The 25,239-nt window shown below is 39.9% G+C and overlaps 1 protein-coding gene across 5 annotated transcripts in view; it reads left to right on the forward strand.

The window, feature by feature from the left end:
- The first annotated feature begins 211 nt into the window (after positions 1-211).
- The window catches only part of NDUFAF6 (NADH:ubiquinone oxidoreductase complex assembly factor 6), a 29,378-nt gene continuing 4,350 nt past the window's right edge, over positions 212-25,239 (forward strand). The window contains exons 1-7 of one of the 5 annotated variants that reach the window (XM_042464087.1): positions 212-324; positions 1,842-1,945; positions 6,241-6,363; positions 13,205-13,261; positions 15,437-15,539; positions 16,579-16,712; positions 19,052-19,153. In XM_042464087.1, the coding sequence (XP_042320021.1) occupies positions 6,277-6,363; positions 13,205-13,261; positions 15,437-15,539; positions 16,579-16,712; positions 19,052-19,153 (483 nt within the window). In that variant the 5' untranslated portion in view covers positions 212-324; positions 1,842-1,945; positions 6,241-6,276. The other 4 variants (XM_042464085.1, XM_042464082.1, XM_042464083.1 and 1 more) reach the window with 4 other exon arrangements.

Raw genomic sequence — 25,239 nt, forward strand, 5'->3', positions numbered from 1 at the left:
AGGCGTGGCCGAGCAAGAAATAAGATTGGAGGCGGGACTTACACTTGATTGACATTGCTTTACTGTATCCCTGGTTGACAGAGGCAGTTGACGCGAGGCAAACAAGGCCTGAGAGGGCGTGGCCAAGCGATAAAGAAATACATGGAAGGGGCGGGGCTTAAACTGGATTGATAGTAGGTATGAGCTTGCGATCGACGGGAGGGGGCGCGGCCGAGAGGTAAAGCACTATCAGGAGAGGCGAGATTTGGACCTGATTGACACACAGCAGAATTCTCGATTGGTTGAGACTTACCTGTGATTGAGAGGAAGGGGCGTGGCCGTGAGGTAAAGCAATGACGCGAGAGGCGGGACTTTGTCTTGATTGACGGTAGAGCAGACCTTCCTGCCGAATCCCCGGTGGAGGAGTCAGAAGCGCAAAATGTGCCTGAGAGTGGGGAGCATCATCGAGGGATAAAGGAACAGCGTGAAAGGCGGGACTTAGGCTTGATTGGCAGCAGAGCAGCACACCTTCCGGTTGGCGGAGGCGGGCGAAGAAGGCGGGACTTAGGCTTGATTGGCAGCAGGGCGGTGCTTGTGATTGGCAGGAGGGGCGTGGCTGGGAGGCATGGCGGCTGGGAGTCCTCTGAGGGCCCTTGTCTTCGGCCGAGGGAGGCTGCTGGCTCCGGCCAAATGCGGAGGGAGCGCGCCGGCGGTGGCAGTGGCTTCCAGCCGGGGCTCTGCGGGGGAAGAGGAGGAGGAGGGGCGCTATTGCATGGAGCTGCTGCGGTGAGTGCAGAGGGGAGGCCTCACAGTGGTAGGCTGCATCCACACTGGAGGAATAATCCGGTTTGGCACCGCTTTAACTCTTCGCCTGGCCCTTATCTTTGTTCTGCCCTCCCTTCTCTACCTTCCTTCCATTCAAAACAAAGACTTTCCTCTTTGGTCCTGAAAACGTGCCCTTTAAGAGCATCTGGACTTCATCTCCCAGAAGCCTCTGCCGTGTCGCCAACGGCCTGGGACTCTGGGAACTGAAGTCCGAAATCCCTCGACGGACGAGCAGCAGCAGAGTCAGGGGAGCCCTGCGCTGGAGGAACCATGCATGCACGCAGGTAGCGTAGGATGCAGAAGTTAACGCCTCCTCCTTTCATGTAGAGCCTAGGCACAGTTTTCTTAAAATGAAATCATTTAACATGCAAAATAGTAGGTTTTATATTATAAATAAGTTGCCCTGAGCATTCTGAGAAATGAGTCTGCCTTGGCATTGCGTATCCTCCAGTCTCCCACCCAGACTTCTGTTGCCCTTCGCCCTCCAGCTAAAGACAATGACAACGTTTATTGTGTTGGACAACCTACCAGATCCATTGCAGGGGTCTCAGGCTCTGTGGTGCGGATGGAGGATAGTGGTCGGGTTCTGTATAGAAGAGAAGGAGCAGATGGGAAACTGAACAGCAAACAGTTTGCATGGCTCTGAGGATTTGAACCTCAGCCCCATAGAGATCTTTTATGAAGGAAGTGCTTGGAATTACAGCCTGAATTCCTTGAACTCTTGGAGAGACTTTCTGTCTACTTAACTTGCTTTGGCTAAATGTGGTTGTGACAAAAACGTATCCTTGGAGTTTATCGCACAGGACGAATTTCTCTTAATTTCGAATGAAAAGAAAGTGGGGCCAGAACGCATTAATGCGAATTCTCTAGTTCAGTGAATTTACGTGAATTCGAATGGCGTTCGAACTGGCTTCCCATTGCCCAAATTTGCGTGTGGTAGTCTATCACGCAATAACATGAAACCCCACGATTGCATTCAGATTGCCATTGGATTATACTTCCCATTTCCCCTGTCTGTTTTTTGTTTACCTATCCAGGAAACGTGACTATGAAGGGTTCCTCTGTTCGTTGTTGTTGCCTGCGGGATCTCGTCCGTCTGCTTTCGCCCTCAGAGCCTTCAACATAGAACTGGCTCAGGCAGGTATTAAAATACACACTAAATGTTGAATTGGGGAAAACAGAACCATATTGACACTCTCTCTGTGTGTATGTGCCTTCAAGTTGCTTGTCAGCTTAAGGCAACCCTAGGGCTTTAGTCCTTCTCCAGCTCCATACTATACTGATGTATTCATGCAGCTCTTCATTATCTTTCCTAAGAGAGCACAAGGACCATTAGTCCAACCTCTTGCCGCGCAGGAAGGCACCCTTAAAGCAACCCCCACAAATGACCATCCAGCCTCTGTTTAGAAACCTCCAAAGAAGGAGACACTACCACACTCTGAGGCACTTGCTTCAAATAGTGTAGAATCTGTTTACTTACATGTGAAATCAGTAGAAAACAATATTATTTTCAACTTAAACTGAGTATTATCTGCCATTCCAGAGGTTGAAAAGGTTACTTTTTAGACTATGACTTCCAGGATCCCCATGGCTAGTATGGCCACTAGTCATGGCGACTAGGGTTTCTGAGACCTGTGGTTCAGAGAAGTCACTTCTGCAAGCTTTGTGTCATTTTATGGCCAAAAATGGAAAGAAATTGTATTTATTTATTTAATTTGTATGGCACCTTTCTCCCAGGAGATACCCAGGTGGCTCGCAGATAAAGCCTTTAAAAATCTCAATGAAATTCAGAACAATTAAAATCATCTTTTACATTCTGCTAGTGATTATTTCATCCTGAATAATGTGGTGTTCTGTGCAGACTTGGCAGTCTTTTTGCTTGTTCTTTATTGAAGGTAGCTTATAAACACTTTAAATAGAGGCGCCTCCAGAGGCAGGCCCAGCACCAACTGCCCTTCCCAGCAGCCACTGCTACAGAGAAGGAGCCCTCCTGTCTTCTGGTGGTCAGGCAATGTTATCAAGCACTGTCGGCTTTTATTTTTCTGCTCTTGTCATTGTTACATTTTCTGTTGTTGATTACTGGATACTCAAACCTTTTCTTCCCATGGCTCCATGCATTTCTCCTAATCTGATCCCTATTAGACCTCTTCCTATCACCCAGCTTCCATTCTCTCTGAAATTGTTGCTTTGTAGCTCAGAAAGCGACAGCAATTCATGATCTTTTTCTTTCTAGATCATTTAATCTTCTTGCTCTTACTGAAACATGGTTCCTGGCCCATGACACTGCTACCTCCACTTCCCTTTCTTTTGGCGGTCTCTCTTTCACCCACACAAGATGCTGGAAGAGGAGTCGGTATCTTATTGTCTAATTCCTTCCAGTTTCAAATTCCTTCTTTTCCCCCAGCTATTGTTTCTCTTCGTTTGAGTCTCACTCTATTAGATTCTTTTTTCCTTTACAGCCGCAGGTTGCAGTCATCTATCACCCTCCTGGTTCTGCTACCCAGTTCCTCTCAGACTTTGAGTCTTGGCCGACATTTTTTCTATCGGATGCAGTCCCCACTTTGATCCTAGGTGACTTTAATATCCACCTTGACGATCCCAAGAATTCCTCAGTGTCTCACTTTAGCTTCTTTCAGTCTTCAACCTCATTCCAACTCTTCAACCCATTCTCTCGGTCACTGCCTCGACTTAGTTCTTGCTGCTAAGTGTGTCATTTCTGACTACTTGGCATCTGATTTTCCATTGTCTGATCATCATTTAATTTCTTTTACTCTTACTTATATCCCACCTCCTCATCATACTGCTCAGTGCTACTTTCGTGATCTTCAGTCTGTTAACTGTGACCATCTCAGTCAGTCCTTGGATTCATCTCTCTCTTCTCTACCTCTTGGAGACTCTGCTGACTCAGCGATTCTTTATTTAACTCCACTCTTTCTTCAACACTTGACAACTTTGTCCCTGTATCTGTATGCACTTCTTCCTCTATGACTAGGCCTCAGCCCTGGCTTGCCCCCATTGTTAGGTTTCCCCGGTCCTGCTCTCAAGCGGCCGAACACCTTTAATTTCTGTCCAGCATTCAGCTGCATGCATTATTACATCAGCCCACCACTCTGACCATATTTCTCCTTTGTTGTCATCCCTTCTCTGGCTCCCTCCCTTTCCGTATTCAGTATAAGCTCCTGTTGTTGGCTTTTAAAGCCCTCCATGGGCTGCCCCCTCCTTACTTATCAGACCTTCTTTATCCTCATCTTCCCACTTGGGCCCTCCGTTCTGGTAGTAAAGGTCTGCTGTCCCAGCCCAGGATTTTCTCTGCCCCATCCTGGATTCGTCCCTTTTCACTTGCTGCCCTCACTCCTGGAACGTCCTTCCCCCACGAGCATCGAGCTTCACTTCTTTAACTTGTTTCAAAACTGAGTTGAAGACCATCCTGTTCGGAGAAGTGTTCCCAGGCATTGCATGACTATTATTTGCTGTTTGATGTTCCTGTATTATTATATATTATTTTTATATATTATGCTACTATTTCTTAGATTGTACGCCATGGGCAGGTTTACTCATATCTATTTTATTGTTTGTATGTACAGTGCTATGCAAATCTACAGGGCTATATAAATAAAGCATAATAATAATAATAATAACAATAACAGCAATGGTTCCAATAAATAGCTCTGGGAAATTCCATTATTTGCTTGTATGGCAAATTCACATTTAGCCCCTCCCATCTAGAATATGTCTATAGACAAAGCGCTTGGGCAAACATTTATACATTTCAAATTTTGCATTATTCTGCAGCTGAACCTTGATTTCCCCCTCCTCCCCAATTACTCAGTCTTACGTTAAGTAGTTATGTGCTGGAGTTTATTAAAGGATATGTGATCACGGTCACTTGGACAATTGGTCATTTTGAAATGTCAATCCATTTCTTGGCATTCCTTGCCTTTCATAGAATTAGCTTTGGTTGTGAAACCTTGCTTTGTTGTTGTGGTTCCTGATAGAAGGCTGTTTGTCTTTTCTTCTCCCATGACCTGGGTGCATACACTGCAACTTGTAGATTAATTTGGTGATTTAGGTCCAAAACACACTGCAAAAATAATCCAGTTGGTGACCGCTTTAACTGCCCTGGCTCAGTGCTAGGCAATTCAGGAAACTAGTTTTGTGAGACATTTAGCCTTTTCTGTCAGAGAACTTTGGTACCACAATAAACTAAAATTCCTAGGATTCCCTAGCACTGAGCCAGGGCAGATAAACCTGTCTCAAACTGGATTATTTCTGCAGTGTGTTTTGGACCTTATTTTTAGGATTTAAATACTTGATAAGTACTGTGAGCTCTGTTTAGGTAAATCCTTTCCCCCGCTCTTAATTATTTTACTGTTTTAATTCTATCTCTGTACAGCCCTTGTACTCGTATGAATTGGTAGTGATTTAAAAAGTTTTAATAGCTAGAATAATAAGATACATAAAATATAGTTTACATATATATCAGCATTCCTTAATAATTTAACAGTTGGAATTATACCTTTTTAATTTGTTCTCTTGGGCAGGGGGAGATTAAGCATATTGAAGTATAGCATCAAATGCATCACCCAGTCTACCCGTCAAGGCACATAGTACACAAACCCAACCAAGTTATTTTGTCATATAACACAGGAACACATGCCCTTTCCTATCTCTAGCAATAAAAATGAAACAATACCAAATTAAATAACAGAGCTTGTTGCCCTTTCATGACATCCCAGCCCTGCTGCTTCAGCCTGCATATTTGTTTGGGCCTGCTGTTATCTTTGAAAATTCCCTTATTTGAAATTAAATATATCAGGATAAACCTCTACCTGTGTTTGAAGGGTTTATTATGGGGATTTTCACAAGCAACTCTACAGTTCTTTATACTAGGTGCTGTTTCAGAGGTAACAGACTTCTTTTTAAGGTTAAGGATTGCATCAACAGTTGCTTCTTTCCTTTTGTTGGCTTCAGGGAATTATTCCAAGACAGTTATTAACTGTATCTAGAAATGCTGTTTCTCTCTTGTAATTGGATCCCACTTGATTTAGACACCATTATTTAGATAAGGTAATTAACAAAACAGGTTGTAATTGAATGAGAAAAGAAGAATGAATTAATTTTGCAGGACCCATCTGGTGGCTTTTCCAGGTGAATTTATATTCTCCACAGCACATAAATATGCCAAAAGGTGCTTGACTAAGCATTTGACTTCTTGAATGATATAAATATTAAATAAGAGAGATTGGGTGACATAATAACTGCATGGTTTATCAGGATACCTATCTTGATCAGGTTTGTGATATACCAAATTAGATATGTGAAAGAATGAATATAAAAGAAAACAAACTCTGTTTGCTTCATTTATTTTTTCATGTATCAAATGTTGTATAAAAACAAGAAATTTCAGTATCACTCCAATTTATGTTTCAATTCCAGATTAAAGACTCTATAACCCAAAAGACCATTGGTTTGATGCGACTTCAGTTCTGGAGGAAAACTGTGGAAGATATATACCATGACAATCCACCCCAACAACCAGTTGCAATAGAGTTGTGGAAGGTATAAAGTCAACATTTGTAATTAAATTGTAATACACTATGACCCCCATATCTGTGCATTCTGTAGCTGTCATTTCGCTTACCCACATCTGAAAAAATACGTTCTCTCTAGGCATTTCTAGGTCCTCCAGTGTGATTCTATGGTGTGCTTGGGCTGGAAGAAGTTTGTCTGTCGCATTCAAAATAACACAGTTCCCTACTATTCATGGTTTCCCTATTATAACATGGCATCATGTATTCATGGAGGGTCTTGGGATGTAACCACCATGGATACAGGGGTTGTACTATAGTAGTTCTCTCATTTCAGGAAATATGGCAGGCCAGTTTTTTTGGGGTATTCAAGCTGATGCAGATGTTTTAAAATGGAAAATACAAGTGTATCTTATAGTGTACTGCAAAACAGGACCTTGGGTTGTTTTCAGTAGTTAGAAGCTATGGAAAGAAGCTATCAGGTATTTTAATTAATCCATTGATCTCTTCTTCATTTTGGTACCTGGACTTGATATAATAATAATAATAATAATAAATTTTATTTATATCCCGCCCTTCCATGGATATGATCAGGGCGGCGTACAAAATATAAAAACAATTACAATACAGTACAACGTTAAAATCCAATAATCAGTTAAAAACATTACTACAAAACAGGAACAGGAAAACAATAAAATAGAAAATCACATGGCAGGGGCAGAAAAAAGTGAAAATTCAACATCAATCCAGGGTCAAGAAAGAAAAGAGGGGGAAAGGGGGCAGGAAAATGAATGAACAGATTAAGGTGGGAAGGCCAAACGAAATAAGTATGTTTTTAACTGTTCTTTAAAAACAGCTAATGAGGCGGCGGAGCGAAGCTCTACAGGGAGCTTATTCCAGAGGGGAGGGGCAGCGGTGGTAAAAGCCCTCTGTGAGGTCCGGACATGATTGGACCTAGGGACCTCCAACAGTTTGGTCCCGGAAGTTCTGAGTGTGCGAGGCGGATTATATGGGGAGAGTATCTAAATAATCTACAGAATAGATCTTTGGTCATAAAGAAAGGTAGATTAAATGCTGAGCAGAATAGATCCTACTGGGAGAATGAGGACTTGGCTTCAGAGCTCCCTATAAAAATTTCTATCAGATGTCAGGAGCATTATGAAAATGTACTCCATCCTTTCAAGAGCCAACTTGGATGAGCAGAATTCTGCAGCATCTCCAAATGTGGATACATCTATTGACAGGTAGCAATAAACAAATAAATAAATGCAGAATACCCTGTAGCATAATGAGTCTCTTCCTATAGTTGTAATTTCCACTGTGATTTGCAAAAGTTTAACAAGAATCTTGTCTGAGCAGTGAAATTCTCTCTTGCTGCTTCTTACCTTCTCCATATTCCAGAGCAGGTGAGAGAAGTGATCTGATTTGTAATACAAGCCAACATTTGTTCAGGACAGGTCTTGATTGTCAGCACTGTATGTTCTTCCCCTCTCTCATATCTGAGTTTCTCCTCTTCCTTTTTCAGAGTTAACTATGTTTAAGAACTCCACTGATCGTGCTTAGTTTATATAGGAAACTCTAGCTTGTAGCTAACCATTGTAAATGTTAATATAGTATTAATGTATATGTAAAATTAGCTATGGTTTGATTTGAAGAGTGAAAGGAGGTGAAATTGATAAGGACTGTGACAATCTGCACAAATACACTGCTTACCAATCTTTCCAAGCCCATTTCAAAGTGTTAATATTAACCTAGTAAACCATAACAAATTGGGGCCAGGTTATCTACAGAGTGGTTTCTCCCAAACACACCTATTAAGATTCTCAAACCATTTTCAAGTGTTCCCATTAAATAGTGAGTTGCAGGTGACTAGCAGTTAGTGAGCTTTTTAGTGATGGTGTCCTCATCAGAAATTGGTTATCTGGCATCTACATTATGGTCTTTTCACTTGGAGGACAAAACGTTACTCAGTTTCCCAATTTTAAATATTTTAGCATTTTGCCACTGATCATTCTAGGCGGGACTGATGGGAGCTATAGGCCACATACGTACTGTCTGAAAAGGTCTGTAGGCCCCAAACTATCTGTTAGGGCTTAGACTGTGCTGTATTCATTCTGATAGTATTTCCTCATTTAGCTTGGATTAACACTCTGGGTTCCTTTATTTGAGCATTGTCTAAATCATATGATTTTAAATATTGTTAATGTGCAAGGTATATTACGTTCTTACATTAAGTGTCATTATGAATGAGTGGCAGGTATCCATTGTTTATAAGTATATATAAGCAGGTGTAGCATGAAAACAATTTTTGCAGCATGTTCCTTATTTCTAAAATATATGCACAACTGGAGTAATAGCTATATTCTGGCAACTGAGACCTTTGCTCATCTATCAGTTATAGTCCTCCACTGCTCCCGCCAAGCGTTTGGGTGAACTGCTGACTTTTAAGATGAATTTAAAGCTTGGAAATATATTTAAACTGCAGTCCTCAGAATTCTAGTGGTCATTTCCTAAACACTGCTGTCAGAACAACTAACATTTCCAAGATCTGCCCGAATGTTTATGTGTTTGGACTTTAATAATGTCTTTTTGATTTTTAAAATACATTTTATTTTCAAAGTGTAAAACTGCTGCAGGAATAGGGGAGTAGATAGAGATTTTGGAGTGGTATCAGAAGGAGGCTGCTAGTCAACAGAGTGCACTGTTAGCTAGGCTTTACCTTTTCAAAAGGTTCTCCCTGCAGTCCAGGAAGAATTGGCCAGAATTATTTATCCATTTATCCTTCTAATATGCCTATAAGGTAGATTAGGCTGAGAAGGAGTGACAGGCTTGTTTGTCAGAGTGAGGACTTCCTCCTGTGCATTCTCTTTCCTAACCCAATATAAACCACTGTAATATGCTGTTGTACTTGTTCTCACCATATGTACTGGTGTGCACACATCAGTACATGGCAGGATGCTTTTGTTCTCTGCAGTCACTGAGCTCTCCCTACGGGAAGGGACTTGGATAGTTGTGCCAAATCCTTTTTCTCTGCCTACCTCATGAACTTGGCTTTTGTTCCCCTTTTTCCTTTCCACGCAGCTTGTTTACTATGCATGTTGTCTGTGGACTTGTCCAGACTTGTTCTTCTGATTGCCCCTTTTATGAGTCATAATTTTACTCTTTGTGAGTCAGAAAGCGAAGAGAGTCTCAGCACAATGGTGTTGCTTAAGCAATTAGCTTTTTTCTCTTCTGACATAAATATTGCAGACCATATTTGTATTCCTTGACTGGCACCTAGAGTCACACCAAACACTTCAAGTACTCCACTTCAGGATAATGTGAAAGTACATTTTCTAGTATTGCTTTATGTATTTTTGGGCATACAAGCACAAGCTATTAAAATGTGGGTAGTACTGTGTCTTTCACTGTATTTATTTATTTTCAAGATTACTACCCCATCTTCTGGTAAAATCATACAAAAGTAATTTACTAATGTGTGGCCACTGTGGGAAACAGGATGCTGTATTAGATAAGCAGGCTTTTTAAGTCCAGAGCAATAAAATGTAGAGCAGTTAACTTGCCCTTTGGTGGTACATCATTGACTGTACTTGGGATGATAGTTGGTCTTTCCACAACTGCCCTAATGAGGCCTGTGATATGTCCACAATAAATACTCCTCCCTACTGGAAATGTGCTTCTGTTGGGGAGCAGTGTATTTATTGTACATAAAGCCTGGCTTCCTTCAAGATTATTAAGTTGGTTTACATGAATGCCCATCAGACAAGTTTCTTTAATATTATAGTAGGCATGCATCAGCAATTTGTATGCAATTTTCAGTACTGCTACAGCATTGATCTCTTCTTGCTGTAGTTGATTTATTGTTGTTGTTGTTGTTGTTGTTGTTGTTGTTATTAACTGCCCTCGAGCTGGCCCCAACTCACAGTGACCTTGTGGATGAGACATCTCCAAGCCCCCCTATCATCAATTACCCTACTTCAGTCCTGTAGATTCAGGCCCATGGACTCCTTGATTAAGTCCATCCATCCAGCATGTGGTCTTCTTTTCTTTCTTCTGCCTTCCCTAACATTATTACCTTTTTCTAGCAAGTTGTGCCTTTTCGTGATGTGGCCAAAGTACAACGGCTTTAGTTTTGTCATTTTGGCTTCCAGGGAGAGTTTGGGCTTAATCTGTTCAAGGACGCATCATAGTTCTCTCATTAACATGTGGAAGGTGCACTTAAGATAAATCAGACTGCTTCATACCAGTTCCACTGCTCCCTAAAGTAAGATAGACCTTCTTCCCATTCAGTGTAAAGGGGACCATGACCATAAGTAAGGATTTTTAGATCATTTAAGATCAGTTATAGAAGCTCAGGTAGGTCTGTGCCTGCTTTACTTGGCTCCTTTCTCTGCATACGTGCTTCCTCCATCACTACCTTTTTGACCTGTCAGCCACACCACTACTATCCTCTGGCCTCCTAGCAACTTTTTCCATAAAGGATCCCTGCTAGCCTAAGTGGATAAGTAAGCTTTTGTCACCTAAGTGTGAATCTCTTGCTCGCTGTAATGAATACTGTCCCCACCTGTCGAAGGCCACACCTCTGGGTAAGTATCCAGCTATGTGTATGTCTGCGACTGCCTCTACTTCCTCAGCTCCCAACGCTTACTTCTGCTCTGCATCCCATCCTTCTCATTCCAGTGGTCTACTTTCTGTGGCTGCTGCTTTCAATGTCGGCATTTTATGGCTCCTGGCTAATACAGCGAACCTTCAAAGTACACTGCCTGTAGATTGCTTGTGGCTCAGTCTTGTAGTAAAACATGTTAATTCTCCTCTTGTAAGCTTGGCTTTGCTGTGGAACACCACAGTTTCCATTATACATCTTAAACTTTGTCAAAAACTCCTTGATTTAAATTAAGCGTTCAACTAAGAACAGAGCATTGCAGTTAGGTAGGACAAGGCAGTTTATACAGGTGAGGTGGGGTAGTGCAAAATACGGATGGCTGTTCCAATGTTGCCTTTATTCATTGTTTGCAGGTTTTGATTTATAAGCATCACAACCCCCAGGCCTGTATCTGTCCTCCTTAAACTCTGTAGGTTTCTCAAGATCGCTTTCATGCAAAGTTGCCTGCAAAAGAACAAGTATCATGCCCTCTCCCCCATTTGAGGGCTTTTCTTCTACAGAAACCAGCGTTTCTGCCTTTCTGGAGCTATCTGCTTGCTATAGTTCATTTTCATTACAGTTGTCTCTAAAATTGTCCATACCCTCAAAATATCAGTCTTGTTGTAACTGCACAAAAATCTTTACATCTGTTCGTCTGAATCTTGCCAGCCTTGATTTTCTCAGAAGAGATGACACCTGCATACTCAATACTTTCTTGCTCAAGAAAGTAAAAAAGATAATTGGCAGCACCTTGAAAAAAAACACCTTTAAATGCTCTAGCTTTTGTAATATTTCTGATGATAATCAGTGATAGGCATGGATCATCAATTTTTAATCTGGATTTGAATCTGGGATCTCAGTGCGGTCTGGTGGCTTCCAGATCAATCCTTGCCAAATAGGACCATTTGTTTAATCAGTGAATTAGGGTCCAGATGGGGTTTTGCAGATGGTGCACACTCTCAAGGTAAGGTAGAACAGTTTACACTGCTTTATTGTTATGAGCATGTTGTTTTCATTGTTTGACTATTCTGCTGAGGGCATTGTGTTTTGTTACTTGTATTATGTTAATCTTTTGTACTATATATAGCAGCTTTTGTACTTTTCCTTTCATATAAAGAACATACTGTTGATAGCAATATTTGTGTGTGGAGAATGTTCTTTAATAACATTATTGCAACTGTTGTGTCCTCAGCTGCTACACACATCACTTTGAAGAACAGATTGTATGTAAAACTAAGTTACAGACTTCTAAAGGGGATGTTTCGACCTTGGTACAGTCTAAGAATTGCTGTTGCTGAGCGATTGCTCTAGGTATCTTAGCAACACTTTCTCTCTTTCCCTCTACTTCCTTGTCAAAAACTACAGCTTGACTTGAATCAAGTGTTTGGTTAAAAACTGGTTGAGTTCAGGGTAATTTTCTGGAGCAAATGGGAGTAGGGTCATCTTTTTAGTCTTTTCTGGAAACAATCCTTGCATTGGTGGCTACTCTATATAACACAGTGACAGCAGAAGGCTGTATTAGAATTCACTTATGTTAAACTGCAGGGGAAATAGTATGTAAAGGGATCTTCTAGCACCTTTGAGACTTAACTGAAAGAAAGTAGCTGGTGGCATGAGCATGGATAGATTTCAGGCTAATTCATTACAAGCATCTAAACATGTATCTGAGGAAGTAAGCTCAAGTCAGATGATAATAACAATTATTATTATTATTATTATTATTATTATTATTTCCCGCCTCCCTGTGGATTGAGGCGGGATTACAACAGATAAAATCGAACAATACAGTTACAAAATGTCAATAAAAGCACACAAAAATACATGCACAGTCATTAAAATAGCCAAATCGTTAACTGTTTCTGTACTACTCAATCAAGTGTGGAAGATTCTTTAAGATCAGTTATAGAAGCTCAGGTGGGTAGACCCGCCAGAAGGATAGCAGCTACTTAGTTAAGTCTACGAAAAGTGATGCTACCGGCTTCTTTCTTTCAGTTATTCTCAAAGGTATTACAAGATCCCTTTGCATGCTGATTTTCCAGATTAACATGGCCATGTCTTTGAATTCTGCAAGGGAAATAATAAAATATACAAAGAAATTATGATCATTTAACAAGAATTACAGACTTTTTTCTTTTCTTCATAATGTCTCATGCATTTCCTGGCATAACTGTATCTTGATTTAGTTCTTCACTGTTTTCTAAATGATGAAATTGTGTTCATCCACTTCTAGGCAGTCAAGCGACAAAACTTGAACAAAAGGTGGCTTATGAAGATTATTGATGAAAGGGTGAGTTTTGCTTTAAAAACCTAGCAACTTGATTGTGTTTTTATTTAATTTTTAAAAGTCAGGATACTCTGTTAATGTTGATCTTTTATTTTAAGAGCAAAGACCAGAATCACTTTGTATACTGTCTGATGAGACTCATCACTGGATCATGGAGGAGGCAATTCTACCCCACAGTCCCCATGTCCTTGCAAATGGATACTGTCTTTTCTGCTTACTACTTCCCTCCAGCCTTCAGTGCCACTCAGAATAGTAATCTGGAGTATTTAGTAGGTCTCCATATCAAATATGGAAAGCGCAAGAAGTTGGCAAGATCTGCTGATGAGCTTTCTTCTGTCAGTGCCAATAGTAATTGGATCCTGGTCTGTGTTCTTGAAATTGAAAGATAAAGATCAGCCTTCATACAGGTATGCAGCTTTGTTTCTCCCCCAGAAACCCTTGGAAACTGCTGAGATCTGTGTGGTGACCTAAAGATTTCTAATAAGGAACTCTGGGTATTTGCATAGTATTATAAAACGTCAGATTCCTTTGGAGGAGCCATGGCAGATAAATTACGATATTGATTCACATTTTCACATCCATCCTGTAATCCTTCTGTACTATTTTTTTTTTTGTAAAAAATTTTTGTTGTTGTTCCTGAATGTCACTGTGGTGACTCCTTGTACAGAATATTTCTGAAAGACCTAAAAGCGTTCACAGTGATGGTTACTGATCATCCTATCCTTGTCCCTTGTATATTTAACTTCTATAAAACAGAGAGATATTTGATAGAGATTTACCTATTGAGATTTCATCATTCTACATAGTTGCAGATGAAGAAATTCAATCTTCCTCTGCATGTAGCCACCCTTTTGCTCATAATCAAACTAGGCAGTGGTTTGATATATATAGGCAGAGGTGTTCTCTCAAGTGGAGAGGTCTGTTTGTTGTAGCATGTGATTTTTATCACATATGTACTGTATTGTTTATATGGTATGCTTTGTTTTGTATTTGGACATTGGAAGATAAACACAAGCTTAATTAAGGAATTTGCAAAGGCGGGTATCTTTCAAGAAATCCCAATGTGCGGAAGAAAGATTTTATTGTAGAGAACATGTTTTGCTCTTACTGTAATGGTGGGCAAAGTGCAGCTTTTGAGTTCCTCCTGGCCCCCAGGGTCCACTGTACCTCCCCTTCAAGTTTACATTTGTCTTTTTAAAACTTGCTCATGTGCCTGTAGGGAAAATTTTGCCACATTTTGAGGGCCTCAACCTGATCTGAACTTGGGAGAGGGGTGCTTTTTCCAAATCTGATCATTTTGTAGTTTGGGGGAAATGCCGCTCCTGAGACAAGGGAAACCTCAAATTGTGGCCAACTGCTTTGTCAGTGACTACAGAACACAAGGGTGCTTTTTAGACCCCCAAACTTGTTATTAAAAGTAAGGGGATAGGTGTGGGGAAGTACATTCTTCCCAGGCCTGACAGGAGGCTTATATAGGAACCCTGGTGGTGCAGTAGTTAAATGCCTGTACTGCAGCCACTCACTCAAAACCATAAGGTTGCGAGTTCAAAACCAGCAAAAGGGCTCAAGCTTGACTCAGGCTTGCATCTTTCCAAGGAGGTCGCTAAAATGAGTACCCAGACTGTTGGGGGCAAATTAGCTTACAGTTGTAAACCGCTTAGACACTGTTTAGGCAATATGAAGCGGTATATAAATGAAGCTTGTTTGTTATATAGTGGATCTTTTCCATCTGCAGTGAGGGCCCTGCAGATGGCAAAATATATGGATAGTTTTGTTCAGTGTTGGCAAAATGCACACAGATGTATCAGCACTGAATAATATTATGTTTACCCATGGATTGCCAGCCTGCCATTACAGAGGGTCCACTGCAACACCGAAATGTAAAGTGATTGCCCTCATCTAATCCCCCCTCACTGCACCACCTTTGCCTGGCATTCTCCTCTTTCTGAAAAAGAAACTCTTAAGTTGGGAAACAACCCCATGTAGGTACTAGACTGGTCAGTAGGTGATCTATGCTTGATGGAAAGCCAATGAAAGTCTTCAATTATACAGATGATGCATAGGTGAGTGGGTACTTGTGGACACAGACCCTCTCTCAACCACCTTTATGTTTAGTTGTTTTTGATATAGGCAGATCATTCAAATAATGAAGCCTTTTCTCTGTATTCAAACTTTTAGGAAAAAAATCTGGATGATAGAGGATATCGGGATATCAGTGAACTTGAAGCATATGCTGAAAACACACAGAGTGTCCTCCTTTATCTCACTCTGGAAACACTTGGTGGGTGTATGTTTGGAACTTGGCTTTCTGTGATAGATATACACAAGTAGAAGTTTCTGAATTCAGTTACTGATATGTGACTGCAATTTTTCATAACAGTGCAGTTACAGTATTTGCAGTTGTGATACAAATGGGAGCTTGAAACAGGCATGAGCTGTTGGCTCAGAGCTACTAGTGTACCCCAGTGATTTCAAGTAGATAATCAGTGATTTTTTGCACATAGGTATTTTTTTAAAGAACAATAGCAACAAGGAATAGTCTTTTTTTTTTTAAACTCTTTATCAAAATTTGGTAGCTGGAACTTTGGGATCCAACGAGGACTATAACCTTATTGTAAAAACAGTGTTAGAATCCCATGTCTGCAGTAATACATGCTGCATAGCATGTAGTCTTAATCTGAAATAGTTTAACAAACATGTGAAATCAAAGTATTCTTTAATGTTGCTTGTGTTTTAAATAATTCTTTGGAGCATTGATTATGTTTACTTGGACTTAAATCCCCAATGGAGTTGGTTGGATGTGGATTCTAGTACGTACACTTAGGATTTAATCCATAAACCTAGGCATAGCTGAACTGAATACTCTTGCAACTAGGCTATTCCAAAGATTGCATTGTCTCATACAGACCAGCCTGGGTTGGTCAAGAACTATTGGAAGCATATCTGGTGGGAACGTGAGAGAGGTCCTATTCTAGTGGTTGCTTTTGGATTTTCTGCCAAGGAAGGGCAGGGTTGCTCTCTCTCTCTGTTGTCTTTCTGTTGGCCAGCAAAAGCCTTTTTATTCTGACAGTTATGTGAACTGGTCTGTGACTGAATGGAACCTAACCATTTGGGTGTTGGCTTTTTTAAAAAAATTAGTTTCATGGTTGTATTTTTGTGTTCTTTGTTCTGCTGTTGTGTTTTAATCAAGATTTTGTTTTTAATCTGTATTTTATTGTCTGTGCCTTTGTGATAAGAAAAGGTGTGTGTGTGGGTGTTAAACTTCATTTTAAAAAATAAATAATCATAGTTTGTTGGAATGTATGTTTTTGTGAGCATAGGTGTGAAGGACATCCATGCAGACCACGCAGCCAGTCACATTGGAAAGGCACAAGGCATAGTAACCTGCTTAAGAGCTACTCCGTACCATGCTAGCAGAGGGAGGATCTTTCTGCCCATGGACATATGTATGCTGGTAAGGCAATATAACTGGGATCTAACATCAAGGCTTGGAAAGGTTACTTTTTTGTATCACACCTTCCAGAATTCCCAGACCATTCTGACTGGGGATTCTGGGAGCAGTAGTCTAAAAGTTACTTTATCAAGCTCTGTTCAACTCAGAATAGTTTTCAGTGACGTTGCTGAGCAGTGTTTGTTTCCATTATCATTCATTCATTGAAAAAGCTTATCTTGGCTGTGTAGGTTGGCCACATGTTCACAGTAAGATAAAGAAGAAGGAAATGCGAACCTAGTATTCAGAAGAAATCTTATTTGTTGTATTTTGTGACAGGTACATTACTGATACATGTGGTCAAGTGGCTGCAAGGGATGTGATTGTGTGTTGAAGGGGGAGGAAAATCTATGTGGAATAGTCAGCATGCTTTCTCTAAAATCATAGATGAAGTTCTCTACTAATGTAACAAATCCTATCTAGACATACATATTCATCAGTTTTATTGCCTGTTAAAGACAGGTGAATGTATGTAAAATATACTCAGGGCCAGCCTTCCATTAAATTATGAGGAAGCTGCTGCAAGTAGCAGGCACGGAGTGTAGGGAGCAGCCATGAGATGTTGGAGGACAGAGTTATGGGTTTTATGTCACCTATCATATGCCCATAAGGTAGTCTGTCATCCTTAGGTGTAGGGAAGCACACTATTCTGTCACCAGTTTTGAAGACAGATTCAACTGCATGTCAGATCAGCTTCTGTATCAGGAACTGTAGTGGTGCTGATAAGAATGCATCATCTTATCTTGTCATGTAGCAGAATATCCTACAATGGACCTGAGGATTTCCAACAATGCAATATTTTCATATTGCTTCCAACATTATACTTCACAGTGGAACATATCAATTGGTAGATGAATGGATGTCCTAAAAAGCCCTAAATGACCAATAGACATATGTCTCAACATCCCCTAAATTAGTAGTCACAGCTTCTTTGATAACAAAGGACAATAAACTTATTACCTGCTTCTGGTTGCTATACAAGAACCTGGAAACATTTACTTTTGTTGGACTACAATTCCCAAAGCTATAATACAGAATTATAATCCAGAAAAGTAACTTTGTCAGACTCTAGGCCATTGGTAGGCAACCTGCGGCCCGCGGGCCGGATGCGGCCCAGCGAGGCCTTGGGACCGGCCCCAGCCTGGTCCTGCCGCCGATTGCCGCCGGGGCCTTTGGGGGGCAATTGTCTATAGAAGCCTCAAAACATGCATTTATATTAACATTTTTAAAAAATCAGCAAATTTTTTCGCGTGTCCTCCATTTTTTAAAAAAAAGTGTCTTCCATTTGAAAATTTTGTCCTACATTTGTCCCGGTTTATTTATTTATTTAAGTTTTTTTTTAAAAAAAAATTTAATTATTTTTTTTTTGGCTTCGGCCCCCCAATTGTCTGAGGGACAGCAACCCGGCCCCCGACTCAAAAAAGTTGCCTACCCCTGCTCTAGGCTATATGCAGCCTCCAGATTTAGAGGCAGTGTGCCTCTGAATGCCATCCTGTGAGGTGGGAAACAGGATGCTGTATGAGTTAAATTTTTGGTTTATCCTAGCTGGGCTGTTCTTACCTTTTAAAATTCTGACATGCACATAGCAGCACTTCTTACATTTTATGTTGATGCAGAATAGTCTCACATACTATTTGTTGTCTTTTTCTGATTAGTATACAATGCACCCACCTCATACGCGGGCACCTTTTACGCAGCTTCCAGCTTATGCTGGAAGCCCCATGCCATTTAATGAATGGCGCATGTGCCCACAATGCTCACGCCGTCATGCTGTTGTGTGCATGAGCCTCATTATCCTCAGTAGGACTTGAGCATAGGTGGAATTTGCCTTATGCAGCAGGGTCCGGAACAGATCCTTGCGTAAGGCAAGGGACCGCTGTATTGTGGAATATTTCTTGAAGGAGTATGAACAACCTTTAATGAAGAATAAAGTGCAGGGCTTGAAGAAGTTACTTTGTTGAACTACAATTCCCAGAATCCGTTCAGGAATACAACTCTGTATTTATTGCTAGCAGCCATGTCAGTGAGGAGGTTTTGGCAGATGCATCTGAAAAATAAATTGAAAAATTACTTCCTTGATTTCTGAAGTATAGGTTCCTGAGATTGCACCATGCCAAATTAAAGGTTGAAAAGTAGCATGCTAAATGTTAAAAATGCAAATTCAAAAGTATTCAATAATAACAGTATGCTTGCAATATGCCTTTAGGACAGCAGTTTAACCTCCTCCTACTTGACTTGCTAGAACTGTTTTTAACTTGTCTGTGTTGCTTTGTCTCTCCACCCCATTCTTCTGGCTATGTTAGCATGGCGTTTCACAGGAAGATTTCATAAGACGTAAACAGGAGAAGAAAATGCAAGATGTCATATACGACATTGCCAGTCAAGCACATGTTCATCTAGAACACGTGAGTTTCAAGCTTTTGCTGAAATCTCTTTAATGGTCTTTTTGTAAATGTTGTTCCTTGATGCAGTAAAATGGCCACCTTGATCAGGCTATAATGCACCTTGTCTCTTTAGTAATAGACATGATACAGTTTTTTGTGCGTTGTTCAGGCTATGAGGCCATGTTCTAGAAGAGATTATTCTTGATGTTTGGCCAGCAGCTGTGGCTGGCATCTTTAGAGAATGTTAGCATGGAAGAGAGTGGGATATATATACTGTTGGTTGAGAGGAAGTGATACACGTTAATCTAGGTATTGTTCTGTTATTGAATGGCAAGACCTCAGGGTATCTATTTAATTAATGATCCGTTGTCAGCCGGGAACCCCCCCTCACCCTGGGTGGTTTTCCTTTGCATTTGCTGGGTGTTGATTTTGGTGTTTTTCAGGACTGGTAGCCAAACTTTGTTTACTTTCAGGGTTTCTTATTTCCTGTTAAGTTGTCCAAGTGTTTATATATTTTAATGACTTCCATGTGCCTTCTGACCTGGTAGTTGTTGGCATGGTCCAGAATTTCAGTTATTTCAAACAGCGTTATATGCCACTCCCTTGGAGTGTAGTGGAGTCTCCTTCCTTAGAGATCTTTAAACAGAGGCTGGATGGCCATCTGTCGGAGATGCTTTGATTTGGATTTCCTGCATGGCAGAAGGTTGGACTGGATGGCCCTTGCGGTCTCTTCCAACTCTATTATTCTATGATTCTATCATTCTGTGTTCTGCTACTGCTGATTTTTCTGGTTGACCCAGTCTGCAGTGTCTCTTGTGTTCCTTGATTCATGTTTGAACACTGTGTTCGGTGGTCCCTATGTGGACAGCTGTATGCGGTAAACTCCTGCGGCCCTGAGAGGGTCTCTTCTGTTTAAATGATCCTGGACATAAAATGCTGCTTGAAAACACTGAAATTCTGGACCATGCCAACAACTACAAGGTCAGAATGCACAGGGAAGCCATTGAAATCCATAAACACCTGGACAACTTCAACAGGAAAGGAAAAACCTGGTTTGGCTACTAGTCCTGAAAAACACCAAAATCAAGATCCAGCAAATGCAAATGAAAACCACCCAGCGTGAGAGGGTTTCCCAGTAGACAGTGGATCATTAATTAAATGGACACCCTGAAGCCTTGCCATTCAACAACAGAACAATACACAGATTAACATGTATCACATCCTCTCAACCAACAGTAGATATACCCCACTCTCTTTCATGCCAGCATTCTCTGAAGATGCCAGCCACAGTTAGGAATAAACTCTTCTAGAACACAGACTCATAGCCTGAAAAAAAACACAAAAAACTATGGATGCCAGCCATGAAATCCTTCGACTTCACATTAAACATGATATACATTAATTGTTAGCTACTACTTCAAATCCATGGGTCTGTTTAGTACCGTTCCTGTATTCTGCCTAGGCTGAACGTGAAAAGCATTTTTGGTGCTTTGACTGTGATTACAAGAGAGAAGCAGTTGATTCTGGAACTGGAAATGACAATGAAAATTTTTCAGAGGGATGGCGATCAAACTAGACATGACATTAAGCTTCAATTCTATACTCTGTTTCCTGAAGTAAACTCTGTTCAGTTCAGTAGGACTGACTTTTGTGTAGGTGTGTAGAGAATTATGCTCTAAACGTGCCTGTGCATTTATCATGCATGTTTTTTTTAGCACAAGTAGCAGCTGCTTGGGAAATGAAGCCCCTGGTCTATGTTGAGTTTGCAGCCAGTGGAATTTAACTCTTTCCTCCCTACTGTTATGCTGATGAAAATTTCTTATTTGAAAATGTTCATTGCTTTAAAATGAAATCTCCCATTGACACCTGTGGTGGATTTCTTTCTGGTAAATGTAAACAGCTTCAAAGATGCAATTAGCATGTTATGAGACTAGGTGGGATGTACATTTTAAAAAATACAGGAGTGATTTGCATGTCCCCTGTCGCCTCTGTTGTTTATACTTGTGTTAGAAGTGTTATTAAATAAAATAAGGAGTAATAAGAAAATAGGAGGAATAAAAATAAAGGGAAAAGAAACAAAAATACAAGCATATGCGGATGATTTAGTTTTGATTATAGAAAACCCTGTAAAGAACATCGAGGAAGTATTACATGAATTAAAGTGGTTTGGAAAATTGTCAGGATTTAAAATTAATAAAGGAAAATCAGTGATATTAACAAAAAACTTGAATAAAGAGGAGAAGGGAATGTTAGGACAAAAAAACGGGTTGTGAAGTGGCCAATAAAGTGAGATATCTGGGTATATGGATTGCAGAGAATAATATGAATCTGTATGATAATAATTACAAAAAAACCTGGGAAGACATTAAAAAGGATATGCAAAGATGGACACATTTAAATCTATCTATATTAGGCAAAGTATACGCCATAAAAATGAATATCATTCCAAAACTTTTGTTTCTGTTTACAAATTTACCTATTCCTATTCAGGACAAAGTGCTGGACCAATGGAATAGTGAATTTAAAAAATTTATTTGGAAAGGAGGAAAGGCCAGGATAAGGTGGAATAATTTGAAAGAAAAAAGAGAGAATGGTGGGTGTGGAATGCCAGATATTAAACTGTACAGATGGGCTTGTAATATGATGTGGATACAAGATTGGATTAGCTTAAAGGAAAAGGATATGTTGAATTTGGAGGGGCCAGGCCTGCGTTTTGGTTGGCACGCATATTTATGGTATAACAAATTAGAAGTAAATAAAGATTTTTATAATAATCCTATTAGGAGAGCTTTGATAGGAACATGGAATCGGGTTAAAATATTTTTTATTATAAAATCCCGGGCTGGGTATCCACACAAGAGGCATTTGCAAATAAATGGGAAAACAAGGATAGATGGTTAAGATACAATGATATATTAAATGGAAATGGAATGGAAAACAAGAAGTGGTAATAAAATCGAGAAAAGAATTGGTAAATGAAAATAAGGAATTATACTGGTATAGTTATTATCAGATACATAATAGATTTAAGGAAGATGTAAAAACGAGAGGAATAGAATTAGGCAAAACAGAATTGGATGAGATAGTATTAAAGGAGGAGGAAAAGAAAATATCAAAACTGTATAAATTGTTCAGAGAAAGGGAATTGGAGAAAGAACCAATCAAACAATGTATGGTGGATTGGGCAAAAGATATAGGTCATGAAATACCATTAGAAGCATGGGAAAAAGCTTTCACTAAAAGTCAAGATCTTAAAGAAAATTTTCTTAAAATATGTAACAGATGGTATTATACCCCAGCTAGATTAAAAAAGATTCGGAAACTAGAGTTGGATATTTGTTGGAATTGTCAGAAAGAAAGGGGTACAACAATTCATATGTGTTGGAAATGTGAAAGAGTAAAAGAATTTTGGGATGAAATACATCAAATTATACAGCAAATATTTGGAATAAGCTATAAAAAAAGCCGGAAATATATTTACTAAATATGACATATTTTTTGAAAAAGGAAGATGAGAGCAGACTGTGGAGAATTATGTTATATATGATTACGCTTGCAAGGTTAATAAGAGCAAAAAATTGGAAATCGAAGGAGAAATTACAGATAGAGGATTGGTTATGGAAGCTAAACGATATAAGAAAATTAGATGTGCTCTCATGTATAGTAGATGACAAAAAGAAAAATAGGATTGAGAAAGATTGGGTTCAAATAACAACGTTCCTGGAAAAAAGATGGTGTTTAGATAAGGGCTGGTTTGCTGAGAATGATTAATTTATGGGATGGAAGATTTGCAAACCGGAAACATGAAATATATAGTTGTAAGATTGAGGTTATGAGTTCTATTGGAATAGTTATTTGGAGAATACATATGGTAGTACCACAAGGAAGAAGAAGAAAAGAAAGAGAATATGATTAAGAGTTTTATTTTTCCTTGTTGTACAGTATTTTGAAACAAGATACGAAGAAAATATAAAAATAATCCAATAAAACCTTTAGAGCTAAGGAAGTAAAGAAATATGGAGAAATATGAAGAAGAATTAAAAATAGATGTATATGTTAAATATGGATATGTATTTGTATGGATTAATGGAATGTATACTGTATATGATTTATGTAAAACTAATAAAGAACATTTGAACGGAAAAAAGAATAAAAAATAAAAAATACTTTTAACTTGGTCCTAACAAAGAAACTATGGTGTGGGACAGACCGCCAAGAAATGGTGGCCTGCCGGTGCCCATTTTTGCTCCGCAAGGACGGCACAGACCCTAAATGGCACACCGCCACTGCAGAGCAAAAAGAACCCAGAATTTCTGGGTTCTTTGTGTGATACTGCAGTGACGTCGATACTGCAGTGATACGCACTCGTGACGTAAGAAATGCATGGTGCTGTGCGAACACCGCACACCACCATTGTTACCTTGCTAATGTGTAGTAGGGTTGTGAGGTGTGTGGTCGCTCCGCCCCCAGGCAGCCCTACTACGTGTCCAGGCCAGTGCAAAGCGCCGGTCTGGAACAAGCCTAAGTCTCTGCCCAGGAAAATACTCCCAAGGAAATCATAACTGTTTGGGCATTTGGTAGCTTTCAAGTTGTAAGAGTGAGTTGAGTAGAAACAGCATTTCATAAATAGTATTTCATAAATGAAGAAGAGTGCCACAGTTACCAGTGAAATTGTCTGTTCCCAAACACATTGTATAATTATAGGATTGGATGGGCAACTATCAGAAGTCTGGGGGCCACACATTCCCCTCGCACCAAATTGTGTTTGAATAAAAACTACCTTCATGTATGCTCCTAGAGATTGGGGAAAAATTTGTCATGTTCTTGCATCCCTAATAACCACTAAATGGGCCAAAATTAACTTCTGGTTTTGAAAAGGGATGCCCCTGGGCTTCAGACAGTCCAAAATGAGGCAGAAAATACGAAAAATAAAAAATAGCAGAAATGCCCCTTAACATAGAAGAATCTGTGTGTGTGTGTGTGTGCGTGTGTGTTTGGGCAGGCCCTTGTGGGCATATAAATTATGTTGGGGAGCCACATGTAGTATGAAAGCAGCACTTTCACTGCTCTTTTCTAGGATAAGCTATTTATCCTCTAGATTACTGCAGCTCTACAAAAGTAGAACACAGACATGCTAATTGGATTGATGAACATTGGCCTACTGAACCTTCAAGATTTAATACCAGATGTACCTAACCCTAGGGTTTTCAAAATGCAATCCTCTTTCCCTGAACAGTAGATGCACACTTCTAAATTGATAGCGAACAATTGTCAAAGGCCTCTGGGGAATGGCAATCCATGGTCCAACCAGAAAAAGCAATTGCTTGGACACATGATAAGCCTGGCCTACATATGTATATTATTTCAAGATGTTTTGCATGAATGTTAAGGGCCAGTAATGATATTATTCATACACCTTGAAGTTTTGTGACTTTATCTGGGCAGGCAATCTTCCTACCAATGCAGACTGAAGCTACTTGGTGTCGTTGTGTTCATGATTACTGTGTCCAGTTCGGTACATGGTGGCCATATTTCTGATGATGAACCTTTGCATACTTAGCTAGACTAGTCCCCAGACATGCAATTCACCTCTTTAGCTGTACTGGAATCCTTACATGCTTGGTCGAGTCTGCTAGATCTTATGTTCCATTGAGATTCTGAGAATAGCATCCTTCTGCTCCCAGTGATGTCTCAGAATGGAGGATATTACCCATATTTTTTGAGGAACCATTCTTAAGTTAGCTGCTTTAATTTTTGAGAAAAGACAGCTGTTGGGCTTCAGTCTAGGATATACTGCTGGGACCAGATCATAGTCCCATGTCAGCAGCATTTTGAAAATTACCCTATGCTTGGATTGGAATTCAGAGACATAGCTATGTTAGTCTAGAATATCAGTATGCAAAAAATTACCTTGTAGCACCTTTGAGGCTAATTGTGTGAAAGTGTTATAAGATTTTGTAGGCTTTGTCTAAGTAGACCAAGTTTAGGAAAGCTTATGCTACAACCTCTTTTACACAGTTAGTTTCAGAGGTGCTACAAGATTCTTTTGTATATCTGTCCTTGGATGTTCTTTGAAGTTTGCAGTAAACAAAAGCTTCAAGGCAAAT

The sequence above is a fragment of the Sceloporus undulatus genome, chromosome 4 (assembly GCF_019175285.1).
Source record: "Sceloporus undulatus isolate JIND9_A2432 ecotype Alabama chromosome 4, SceUnd_v1.1, whole genome shotgun sequence".
In the NCBI taxonomy this organism is placed as follows: Eukaryota; Metazoa; Chordata; class Lepidosauria; order Squamata; family Phrynosomatidae; genus Sceloporus; species Sceloporus undulatus.